Source organism: Actinia tenebrosa, unplaced genomic scaffold (genome assembly GCF_029948245.1).
Source record: "Actinia tenebrosa isolate PJP-AT-01 unplaced genomic scaffold, QUT_ActTen_1.0 PGA_scaffold5__44_contigs__length_20552954, whole genome shotgun sequence".
Taxonomy (NCBI): Eukaryota; Metazoa; Cnidaria; class Anthozoa; order Actiniaria; family Actiniidae; genus Actinia; species Actinia tenebrosa.
The window spans coordinates 8,689,716-8,702,439 of record NW_028292582.1 but is presented as its reverse complement, the minus strand read 5'-3'; the positions used below and the strand labels follow the sequence as shown (position 1 = coordinate 8,702,439).

At 42.0% G+C, this 12,724-nt stretch overlaps 1 protein-coding gene across 1 annotated transcript; it reads right to left on the bottom strand.

Annotated features, from left to right (window-relative positions):
• Positions 1–8,831: 8,831 nt before the first annotated feature.
• LOC116303897 (uncharacterized) lies at positions 8,832–10,324 on the bottom strand. The gene is made up of 2 exons (XM_031713506.2): positions 10,025–10,324; positions 8,832–9,827 (listed from the first exon to the last, which is right to left on the bottom strand). Exons 1-2 carry the CDS (start codon positions 10,313–10,315, stop codon positions 9,543–9,545), a joined length of 576 nt encoding a protein of 191 aa, XP_031569366.1. The 5' UTR covers positions 10,316–10,324; the 3' UTR covers positions 8,832–9,542.
• Between the last annotated feature and the right edge of the window lie 2,400 nt (positions 10,325–12,724).

Below are 12,724 nucleotides of genomic sequence, written 5' to 3'. Positions count from 1 at the left end.
CAACCGCACCTGGACTGGTATAGGCGCGAACGATGACGACTTCTTTGTGGACATCTTAGACCCTAATGAGTTATCCGGTCATTTGAAGTTCTGGCACAAGCAATTCCCTAAAGATACACAGACGCTCCTCATATTGGATGACATTGCCTGTGGGGACGACGTAAAAGGCGCACCTCCGAATTAGTGAAGCTCGCCTTTAGCGGCAGACATGACAACATTAGCGTTTGGTTGCTTTCCCAGCAGCTTACCAGCGTCTCTAAGCCCTTTAGGGAAAACATAGGCTCTCTCGTAGTATTTTATACTCCGAGCAAGTCTGACCTGGAAACCATTTTAAGCGACTACGGCGGTGAGATAAGCAAGGAACAGCTGCACGAATACATGCGGCATTTAAAAACGCACCAACATTCCAAAATGATCTTCTCTTTGAGGTTTCCGTATTCCATTAACATATATGGACATTGAGCAGCTCATAGATGAAGTCCCCACACAGTTAGATGAAAGTAACCTCAAGGAACAACTCAACATTCTTGTGTCTTCTGGGAAGTGTAAAGAAATGATAGGTAAGGAACTTACCCATGAGCAGGTTAATAAGCTGTCAGAAGAGGAGGTTAAGAAGTTCCATAAGAGGTACGAGGCTGCCCTCGCAAGTAAGACCACGGACGCCGTAGCAGACTCCGCTATCCGACTTGCCACTAAATTGCTTGGACTTGCACTGCCCATAGACGACGTGGAGCAACTACAGAAGGACATAAGAGATGACTATGTCATATCCCAAGAACTTAAGATAACCTGTGGGTGGTTGTCTTTGAAGTGCGGTAAGTTAATGGCAGTCGCCTCTGCGGCTTTGCACGTAGCTCAGCATGTCGACTTGAAGGAACTTACGGCCTCTTGGAAGGACTTCAAGAAGGACAGAGAAGTCGAAAAGGTCTTCCAGGCAGCACTTGCTGAGGTACCTGATCAAGTCGCCTCAAGTACCTAGTCAAGTCGTTGTCAAGTCACCTCAAGTACTTAGTCAAGTCGTTGTCAAGTCACCTCAAGTACTTAGTCAAGTCGTTGTCAAGTCACCTCAAGTACTTAGTCAAGTCGTCCTTAAGTCATTCTCAAGTACTTAGTCAAGTCGTTGTCAAGTCACCTCAAGTACTTAGTCAAGTCGTTGTCAAGTCATATCCAAGTCATTGTCAAGTCGTCATCAAGTTACTTGTCAAGTCCTTCAAGTCCCTTAATATAAGATGAGTGACACCGAAGAACAACCAGAAAAGGCTCCCGTAGAAGATACCAAGATTACCAAGGCTAAATCTCCGGGCAGAGTCGCTGCCGGAAAGAAGCTCGCGGAGATGAATAAGAAGAACAAAGCAAAGAAGGAGGAAAAGGTGGAGGAAGAGGAATCCTTTATCAATCCTGGGTACGTCATTGGCGCGTTAGGAGTCGCTATAGCAGCAGGCAGCCTTTACTTACAATGGCGGGCTACGAAGCCAAAAGTAAAGTGGGAGGCCGCAACATATCACGCACCTGTGGAGGTTAGAAAAAGTAAGATCCCTGAAATGGAATAACCTTCTCGCTTTGTAATATAATGTCGACCGCGTTGTTGAAAACTGTTGAAGAAGCAGCTATCATTACTTCTATTGTTGCGGGTATTGGTTGGGTAGGTAAGAAAGTGCTCAAAGAAGACTTTACTGAAGACCCAAGCAAGAGCTTCGCTAACTTTGCTAAGATGACCGCTGCCGTAGGCGGGGCTATCATGGTAAAGGATTACCTACGGAAGGAAAAGTACCTACCTAATGTATAATGGTTAGCTTAGTCGCAGGTGGAGTTATTGCAGCTTTAGCATTCACTGGAGCTAATTATGGTGGTCAATATTTGGATAGATTAGTTAGAGGTGATCGCAGCGGAAATTTGGCCGCCGAAAGAAAGAGACACGACTTAGCGCTGGAGAAATATCAAAGGGACGTTGCGGCTTGGAATGAAAAAAGACAAGCTTACAGGGATTGGTTGGATAAGAATTACCAAGACAAAATGCAGGCGGATAAGAACTTCGAAAACACAGACTACGCCTTTAAACTTTATGCGCAAGCGCATCCCACAGTGGCGTTAAAAAAGCCTCAGTTCAAGAATTACTACCAGCCTTCTAAGAAACAAAAAGATAGTGAGCTGGTCTTCGTAGGAGTCGCAGGGCTGGCGGGAGGCGTGGCCTTGGCGTATCTAATATAATGATCGTCTTTTTGGAAAGCGACAAGAATGACTTTACCACGTATTTGAATCCTCCCATCCGCGCGGAAAGGGCTCGGTTGGTTAGTTGCTCTTTGTACAATTCTTGGTATAATTTAATTAATGGCTTTGTCATCGGAACTTCCGGCACCAAACCAAAAATACCAGATTCCCATTACACCCCAATAACACTGGCTAAGGAGCTAGCGAAGCACGGATATACTCTTACCACAGGATTACCCCATGAAATGAAATTCAAGAAAAATAGTGGAAGCGCCAATCTAAAGGACAGTTCATTGGTAGAACTCCTGGGCCTTACTAGTACCACGATAAATAGCGGCAGTACATATGATGTGAAATGGAAAGTCGCATCCTCTTACGAAGTCTATTGCGACTTGGTTCATAGTTACAACAATGGAGAAAAGTCTTCTCTTATGTCCAAGTTTCTACCCAAAGGTAATCCATTTGACCCAGTAGAATACACTCCCATTTCTTTGAGCTATGACTTGTCTCATTTGGTAGAAAGCATAAACATCACCATTAAAGTGGACGGAAAGACGGTGGATTTTAACGGACGTAAGATCAATCTTGTTTTGGAATTCATATAATGGGTCGAACTGAGGACAAACTTAAAAGGATTTACTATGGACCTGAAGGCTATTGGAAAGGAGCGTCGGCCATCAAGAAACTTGCGACCGCGGCCAGGGTATCAGAAGGAACGGCTAAGAATTGGTTAAGAAAACAAACCCTCTGGCAGGTTTATCTTCCCGTGCCTAAGTACATTCCCAGGCCCAGCTTCACCGTAAATACCCCCAATGAAGTTCATCAGGCGGATTTGCTTTTCTTGCCGCACGATAAGGTGAGAAAGAAGACCTATAGGTACGCTTTGACCGTAGTCGATATCGCAAGCAGATACAAGGACGCCGAACCTATAACCAGCAAGGATTCTGGGGAAGTCGCAGAAGCCCTAGGTAGGGTTTATAAGCGCGTCTTGAAATGGCCTAAGCTGCTGCAAGTGGATGCGGGGACAGAGTTCATGGGCGTGGTTACTAAGACCCTGAAAGACCACAGCACTAAGATTAGGAGATCCGAGGCTGAGTACCACAGGGGTCAGAGCATCGTCGAAAGATTTAATAAAACCTTGGCCGAGCGTCTCTTTGGGTACCAGTATTGGAAAGAGCTGGAAGATCCCTCCAAACGCAACAGGGAATGGACCCAGAGGCTCCCCCAGGTCGTCGCGGCTTTGAACAACGAGGCGGCCAGGGCTACGGGAATGAAACCCAAGGATGCCATAAAAAAGAAATACGTGGAACACAAGTCCTTCGTCAGAAGTTCGAGGGCGGTCTTCCCCCAGGAAAAAAGATTAGGCGATGTCACGGTTCGATATCTCTATGAGCCGGGTGAATTAGAAGGAGGATCCAAAAGAGCTACGGATCCTAATTGGTCTTTGGAAACTTACCAGATCCGAAGCGTAATAGCTAAGAAGGGTCAGCCCATCTTGTATTATCTTCACGATGGCCCCACACGTGGGTTCGTCATGGAAGAACTGCTTATCGTGTGATGTCCGAATGCTATCGTATGCACTCCGTCATCACACATCCATCGCTTACCGTCAAATGCAGACAGTGACACCTTCTCCTGCGTGACGTTATGTATCTGATGACCATAGCTGCGCAGGCTGTTCATCTTATGCCGCTGTTCCTTGCGTGTTCGTAATACGTTGAGGTAGGACTCGTGCGTAATGTCCTTCTTAACCACGTACTTTTTTACGCCTTTAGCTTTCTTTTCTACACCGTCCAGCTTTAGCACGCTGTACATCTTTGGTTTCAGACCCACGTACTCTACTATGGGTTTTCCTAACATTTCGTCTTTCATCTTCCCAATTACCTTCTTATTCTTCGCAGAGTAAAGGAAGTGCTCCTTCGGGTAACCGCTGGTGTCGTACTCGTCTATGTTGGGGAGGCAGTCTTTGTAAACGTCTTCCGTTTGCACTTCTAGAATTAGGGAGTCGGTGTCTGTGTACAGGAGGCGACAGCGGTCTCCGTACTTTGGCTTAAGCTTATCGTAGTAGAACTCGTACATAAGCAGCTTCGATAGATCCAGCACCGTAAAGCCTGTGTAAACGGGCTTGTTTAGTAAGAGGTTTGCCCTTTTCATGTGAATCACGTAGAAGTTCAGCATTTCTACGTATCTAACGAAGCCTGGCTGTGACACGTATGCTTCTGCTTCCTCTTTGGTGCTGACTATTTTTACGCTTACGCGCTTGCGGATGTTCTCCATTGTCTTTCCGAACACGCTGTTGTTCATCAGTTTGAAGAGGTTTTTCTCGAAGTCATTTTTCGCTGCGGTACGCTTTTGCGTGTTAAAGTCAATGTAGGGGCGCATCCAGGGTTCCTGCGTGAATTTTAGGACTCTGTGGATCTTCTCTACGCGCATTCCGTGTCGCACGTAGAACTGCAGGTTGCGGTAATGTACCACATACTTCTTCTTATCCATCAGGTTCATAGTTAGTTTCCTGTACGGTTTGTAACCAGGGCACATTTGCTTTTGCAGCGGACTTAGCTGCTTAAATGGTATCTCTATCGCTTCTGGTGCTAAGGGGAACTCATTGTGTTCGTCGTGCAGGCGCTCTGGGTACTCCAGATCCACTTCTAAGACGTAACCCTTGTCTTCCTCCTTTCCTACCTGCATGTAGAAGTCTATCGGCTTCACTGGATCCCATTCGAAGTCTCTCACAGGTAGGTACTGTGACATTGCCCAACCATAAAGGTTATTCGCATCCAGGTAGTAAATGTATGTGGTTGGTTTCTCTGGGTCGTGCTCTACTAAGGGGTTGTTTGCGCGGGCGTAACGTCGGCTGGGTCCGCATACGCCGCCACGAATACCGTCTTCCATAAACCGATACATGTCGTACTCCGTTAGGAGATCCAACTGCGCATTTGTCTTCTTTAACAAAGCACTCCAGCTGAGCCCAGGAGCCGTGTAGAAATTAGCGGGATCCAATCCGTAATATTCCATAGCCATCTTTCTGAAGCTTTGGAAAACATCTGCAAGCAGCACTACGTCAGACCTTAGGTAGATGTCGTGGTAGTCACCCATGTTCTCACAGGAGTACTTTTCCCACACGTCTAACGCATGCTGGTACTCCTCATCCTTTATACCAGACTCGTTTAGGGTGCTGTAGAAGCGATCTTTGGGTGGTAGGGGTTCTTTGAATCGATCCCAGGAGTCCATGTATTCGTATGGGTAGACTCCTTTCCTTTCCGCGCCGTATTGACTGGAAATGGGAAAGTTGGTGTTATACTTTACGAGGTTTGCTAAGGAGTCCGCCATAAACTGCTGCGAATCTAAGAACTTTAGCTTACCCACAGTTACGGACATGTAGCGCTCTTTGTTGTTGGGTATGCATTTGACGTCGGAGCCGTCTGTTCCTTGTAGTAGCAAATGGGAGTCGTAACCGCGGAGGTTGTGAAAGAACACCGGAATCTCCATTTCTGGGTCTACTTTGAAGTTTATATTGCATTTCCAATGAGCCGCTCCTCTGTATTTACCCGTGATGTGGCAGTGATCTCTAACCTTATCCACATAGAAATCCTCAACAAATGCTTTGTGGCAGTGAATGCAATGCGTGGAGGGCTTTCCCGGCTTCTCACCTTTCTTAGCATACTTCCCGCATTTAAAATGAGCTTCTCCTAGATACTTTCCATCTTCATCCCACGCTTTCTTGGCTCGTCTTCCAAACTGAAGAAGCGTATGTTGGCAAATGTGGCATTTCTTTGCCTTGGTAAAAGCCTCCTGGTTCTCTTTGGTAAATTCCATCTTCTTTGGACGTCTTAATTGTTCTCTAATCTCCCCCTCCTCTTCTCGCAATGCTTCTAGAAACTCATTAGCTGCGTTCTTACCTCGGTAAATCACAGGAGGGTTTGCTTTACCGTCTGATCTGACTACTATGTAACCAAAGGAGCAGATCTCGTGTAATCCTACCTTATTCGTGGCGCCACGTTTCTGCTCTTCCTTAGTTATCAACGCTTCGAAGTCTGCATATATCACGTAAGGCACTTGCATCTGCTTTTGATGGTCTGCGTATGAAAGCTCTTTGTTGGTGGGCATCTGGATCCGTTGCGCCACTTCTTCGACTCCGCGGCAGATCTCATCGTGTTTCTTTAGGGTATTTAAGGATGTAAATGACAGCAAGCAGCAGTCGCAGAAGTACTTTTTACCTTTGTGCTTAGTATGTCTGTAGAATAGTCTGCTAATGTGTTTAACCCATGAGTAGTGTCCGCCGTGGTAGAATAAATGTACGCGCTCTCCTTTACTTTTTGACAGAACTAACGGTACTATCGTCTGCTCTCTGACTCCGTAAACGTTAATTGCTAGATCGTTTATTTCCTCAAATATGGGGATGTCTATCAACTGCATGGGAAATTCCACACCATCCCACTCTAAATCATCTGTGGGATACTTACTTGTCCTACAGGGATCCTTCTCTGCTGGATACAGTGCAGACCTGATTGCCCACATAAAGCATCGATTGTCTTCATTCTTCACGTTTACAATAGCCTTCTTCCTTTCTACCCACGTTGGTAGCGGTACGTAACTCCCCCCTCGTATGGGTACGTACCTGGCTATACTTATCTCTATTCCTTCAACCTCCTCTACTGTCCAACCCGATCCTTCTTTCGTGTAGTTAGACAGCGACTCCATTATTGCTTCTAAGGCTTCACTGAGTGACCTATCCAGATTCGTGGATTCTAATATCACTAACGACTTTGATCGCAACATTGCTGTCGTCATTACCTCGTCTTTTGACAAACTTACTTCTACCATTATGCTCGCTTTCAGGGCTCCTAATTCTTCTATACCTTTTCGGAGAGTCCTTTTAACCTTCCTTTCTGACTGACGCCAAAACTGTCTAACGTCAATCTCACCGTTACCGGGTATTGACACCGTGCTGAAGTTGCTTTGGGATTCCATCTATATAATAGGAAATATTTTATACCTAATACCAAGCACTTTTTAGGTCGTCGTAGTCGTACTCACAGTCCTGACAATGCCAAAACAATTTAACCTTAGTCTCAAACTTCTTACCACATCCACAATCATAACTGCTCATACACTTCGTCTTCATTTTCAAATGCTTTTTCAAATCCGCTTCTTTCTTAAAAGTTCTCTTACAATCTTCGCACTCCATATATAGACTAACATATTTGCGCTGTTGCCCCCAACCACACTTGGAGTGGGTTGTTTCCGTAGGTGGATTTTTGACACGGGTCTTGCCCGTGTTGAGATTGCGCTGGAACCCCCATTCCCTATACTACTCAAGGCATAGCTAACTCACAGATCAAACCCTGAAACAACCACTGGGCTGATCTAAGTCAAGGCATGGCTAACTCACAGATCAAACCCTGAAACAATCTCTGGACTGCTCTAAGTCAAGGTATGGCTAACTCACAGATCAAACCCTGAAACAACCACTGGGCTGATCTAAGTCAAGGCATGGCTAACTCACAGATCAAACCCTGAAACAATCTCTGGACTGCTCTAAGTCAGGGCATGGCTAACTCACAGATCAAACCCTGAAACTACCTCTGGGCTGATCTAAGTTGGGGCATAGCTAAGTCACAGATCAAACCCTGAAACAATCTCTGGACTGCTCTAAGTCAAGGTATGGCTAACTCACAGATCAAACCCTGAAACAACCACTGGGCTGATCTAAGTCAAGGCATGGCTAACTCACAGATCAAACCCTGAAACAATCTCTGGACTGCTCTAAGTCAGGGCATGGCTAACTCACAGATCAAACCCTGAAACTACCTCTGGGCTGATCTAAGTTGGGGCATAGCTAAGTCACAGATCAAACCCTGAAACAATCACTGAACTGCTGTAAGTCAGGGCACGCCTAATTCGGGGCTAACTCACAAAGAGTGTTTGCAAAACCCTTTCTTGCAATGTGAGCAATTTGTTTTTAGTAGAGAATCTGTTTTTTATCAAATGAACCGCCTAAACTTTTCTAACACTTGGGAGAGATTTTAAAAGGTCGCTCATCAAAGATGGGGGCTGTTCCGCAGAACCGCAAATGTTACCCAACATGAGCGGAATTCCATCGATTCAAGATACATTACTAAATCAAGTCATAGATAGATACGTGAGACACTATATAAAGAACAGCCACACCTTGCCTTGACGACCTTGACACGAACCAAGAGGGTCCGAAGACACACCCCGGGATTGAATAAAGCCCTTTCCTTCCTCTTATTTATGCCAAGAATTAAGTGATATATTTTAGTCTCGCTGACTTTTGAGCTCCAATTTGTTCTGCGTTGATATTTTAAAGTGCGTGTGACTCGGAGTCGCGCGCGGCAAGCACAAAATTGCATGGACATAGAATAGCGATTGAATATCGTTTCACTAATCAACTGAAGCTAAGTAAATCACTGACAAATAAAAAATCTAAAATATATTTTCAGTGCAAGAGAAAATCAAAATTCTTTGAATCCTTGCCAAACTTTTGGGATTACTAAGTGACCTTTCTAGAAATAAACACAAACGATTGATGCGTGCGATATAGCTGTGTTACGGATCATTAGAAATCTCTCACGGGGTCAACAGTGTAAAGCGTTACTCAATTTGTAAAAATAGGTACCAACTTTATTATACACAAAATTAAAATTAATATGTACATATAGCTTTGGACATTTTTGAAGTGAATTCTTCGTACAAAATACAAAAATTTAATGAAAAGTATTGTTAGATTTTTGAGTTGAGTAACATTTTTTTACGGAACATCTTTAGATTCGGATGTTCTTGTCACGGTTTTATGAGCGCATAATTTCACAAAGCAACACTTATTCAAACTTTTTGACTTTTGTACATTATATTACACATAAATCAGCTTATTGAGTACAGCTGAATTCTTTGAATTTTTACAGTATTCTAAGCGAACCCGCGCTTGAACTATTTATATAAATCGTGTATGCGGTCATAAAAGACATCAAGAATCCTAAAGATGTTGAAAGACGCAAGCAAAGAATTTTTGTACTTTGTGAAAGTCTTCGTAGATGGATATCATTTCCGAGCTTTGCCTTCAACATGCGGAAACAGCCAAAGTAGTCTTGAGATCGCTGTAGGAAACATTTGGTGTGAAGAATATCAAGAGGTCAAAACTTCCATATATAGAATTGCGAGTTCAATCTCCAAACTGCAGTGGAATTTGTGTCGGCGTCACTACCATAGTATTTCTATTCAGAATCCTCCTTTGTCTTTTTCCGCAGAATTGATTTTTTTAGTTACCAAGTCTTTTTACAGATATTATACAATCCAACTGTGATACTTAATCATCACACATAAACAGGCCACGGTCTCCCTTGAAGTGGGGTTTGTCTTTGGGTCTGTGGCATAGCTGCGCGCCCACTTCCCGGGAAGCTACGATTTAGCTGATGTGCATATGCAAGTTGCTGTCTTCGACGCTGAAGGAACATCGTCCTCAAATCTGGTAATTCTTGAAGGCGGTTAATATTCAACTCCACGATCAAGCGCGCCAAAGCAGATTCGTCCACTCTGTCCAAACTTTCAAAAAAATCTTGGCTTAGTGGAGGGATAGCGTCTTTACGAAATTCTGGCATCTGAAAAACATAATATCAAATATTTTAATTAACTAAGCATAAAATAAACAGAATTCTTAGTGCATTAGATATTGCAGCGTAGTTCTGAGTACAGAAATTTATAGGTCACTAGACAACAATAGTCATACCGAAGTTTTTTGGAAGTAAACTGGATATAAGGACCAAAAAATAGCTCAGAAAGTAAGTGTGATGTATACCTTAATGAAGCAAGCGACTTTCGATAGTTCGTTTGTAAAATCTCTTGGTAAAAGCAAAAATACGACTGCCAAATGTTTGATCTCTACGTTCTCTGAGTCATGAGATATAATATTTACGACTGTTATATAGCGGTTACAAACAGCCTTCTTTAAAACAAAAGGCGGCTTTGACATCCAATCAGAGACGTCCTTCGGCTTAAGCTCTGACGTTGAAAGTGACGTATATGAGTGCCCATGTGGAACGATATTCCTAGATACGTCAATATTGTGGGCTGTTGGCTGCATTCTCATTTCAAAACTGTGCTAGAAAATGTTTCTAGATGAATTGACCTTTCAAAAAAGCGAAGTAAATGCATTATTAAGTTTGTCATTCGTAGAAAAAATGCATGATCTTTTATATGTAGTTTGACGACGACGCCTTTCCGTGAGTCCTTTGCTCTGACAGATTAGCATCACACGTTCCTTTCGCGGCGTTACCTTAGTTACGATCGGTAGAGTGATTTGTAACGCGCCATATAACTTAGGAATGCAAAAACCACCCATACCACATTCCCACAGTCTGAAAGAGTGAAAAAAACTTTGCGATCAACATTTCTACTCGATTCTAGCTTTATTAGCTCATTTCTATAAATATATATGAGATCGATTTTTGACTTGAGGAAATTTATGTACACATTTTGGAAACCTTTGTACACTTTATAATTATTCATCTGCACATCTGTTGGCATTCTTTATTTTTTTGAGAATAACATGTGTTCTTCGGCTACGAGACAAATGCAAAATGGTATCAATTGTTTAAACTATAAAAGATCTTTTCAATGATAAAAGCACGCGCAAAAAACACATTCTTCAATTCTTGTCATTAAGAACATTACTCTATGTCTTTATTCATAGGTTCTCTATATTATTATATAAATTGAACGGAATTTCAGTGTTTCATTTCCGTCGGTAATCAGAATTAAACCTTTTGAAAGAACCACAAGTTTCAAAGCCGCAACAAAACATCTGTGCGTGCAAGATACTAGTATTAAACATACTTATATATAGACCTACACATGCTAATTTCTCTCTCGATATATATTATATATTTATATATAATCTAACTGCTCTTTCAGTCATGAATGCAATTATATTAGCATGATTTTAGTACATTTTGGCTCGCTTGGGTCTTTATTATCGTATATATGGTTAGTATAATTTAAAAGGTTTGACCTGCAAGACCTGATTACGGTCAGGATTACGGTGTGATTACGAAATCACCGATGAACGAAATCTTTACTGTCCCTCCCTTCTCACAACTACTTATCACGATCGAAAATTATGCAATGTGGATCTTTATATAACTCTGAAACTAACTTAAAGAATACGATCATATTGTCGTGCATTTATCAAATTAGAAAGAGATTTCCTAAAGATAATAGTACGTTGTAGAAGTTCATGTTATTCTTATTTTAAATGCTGTAAAACAGCAAATGAATGAAGACTATTTTCTAACTTGAAAGTCACATAAAAACAAAACTAAAACCTCAACAGCTAACATGGCGTACTTCAGAATTATTAATCAAATGAATCATTGGATTCAATCGGTAATGTGAAAATTGAGACTATATTTGCCGGCGATTTCTTTTATGAATACAAACTGAACACCATCTGTAGCAGTCAAATGTTCGTTAACTGGACTTTGAACAACCTTTTCTAAACTCGTCTCATTTTGCAACCGTTTTTCTCCAGCTTACCTTTATATATTGAAGAATATTACAAAGGGATCGTTTTCTTATTCCAACAAGGTATAATCTTGGATCTTTGTGCAGAGCTCTTGCGTATAACTTTGATTGAAGAGCAGAACTTCGACGCACTTATAATAGAGCAACTTCCTGTGTAGTGATAGTGAATGCTATGAAGACCGGAAGTGTCCTCACTTACCGACGTCATGCAGCAAGTGTTGCTATTTATAAACCATAGTGTAATTCACAAATTAAGATATTTCATAATAAATGATTACCAAATTCAGAATTCTCGATTGAAAACTCTTTAGTCGAGATATCTAAGGTCATTTTAGTAAACTAGTTTAAGTATTTATTAAAGTATACATCACAGCTATAGTACTAGTAGAAATTTCAACTTCCGATGAGTGTAATAAGTATTTGAAACCAGATACGCTACATGATTGAATGATCTTACGATGTTGCAATATTAGGCTATGTACACATTTGATCTTTATTTAATAAATTGACTCCTTTTACAAAACAATTCTTCGAAGAATTCTTGGTTAAACAAATTCAACTTTTGCATAGTTTTACAAAGTAAGAATTTTCCGCAATCTGACAAAGTGACAAAGTGACGCAATTTGTGGAATATTTAAAAAGAAAATGCGTTCCATAACAAAAGAGTTCCTTAGATGGAATTGAAAACATGATCTTAAACAAAGTATGTCTGTATTATTGTTAGAGTTCTGAGGTGTGTATATTTTAACGATAGATATATCTTGACCTTGAGACGAGAACACCGCGTTGGAAAGCATGCACCAATTGTTCTAGACTATTAAGGCCAAAGTCACTCAAGGAATCGATACGAAAACATCGTCGGAGCGCAGACCTGGGTGCCACATTAAAAGAATGTTACATTTAAGGAAGTTAATATTAATTTGTCTACTAAAAACGTGGACGGAGGCAACGGAAATGTTGGTGGAAAAAGGCTTGT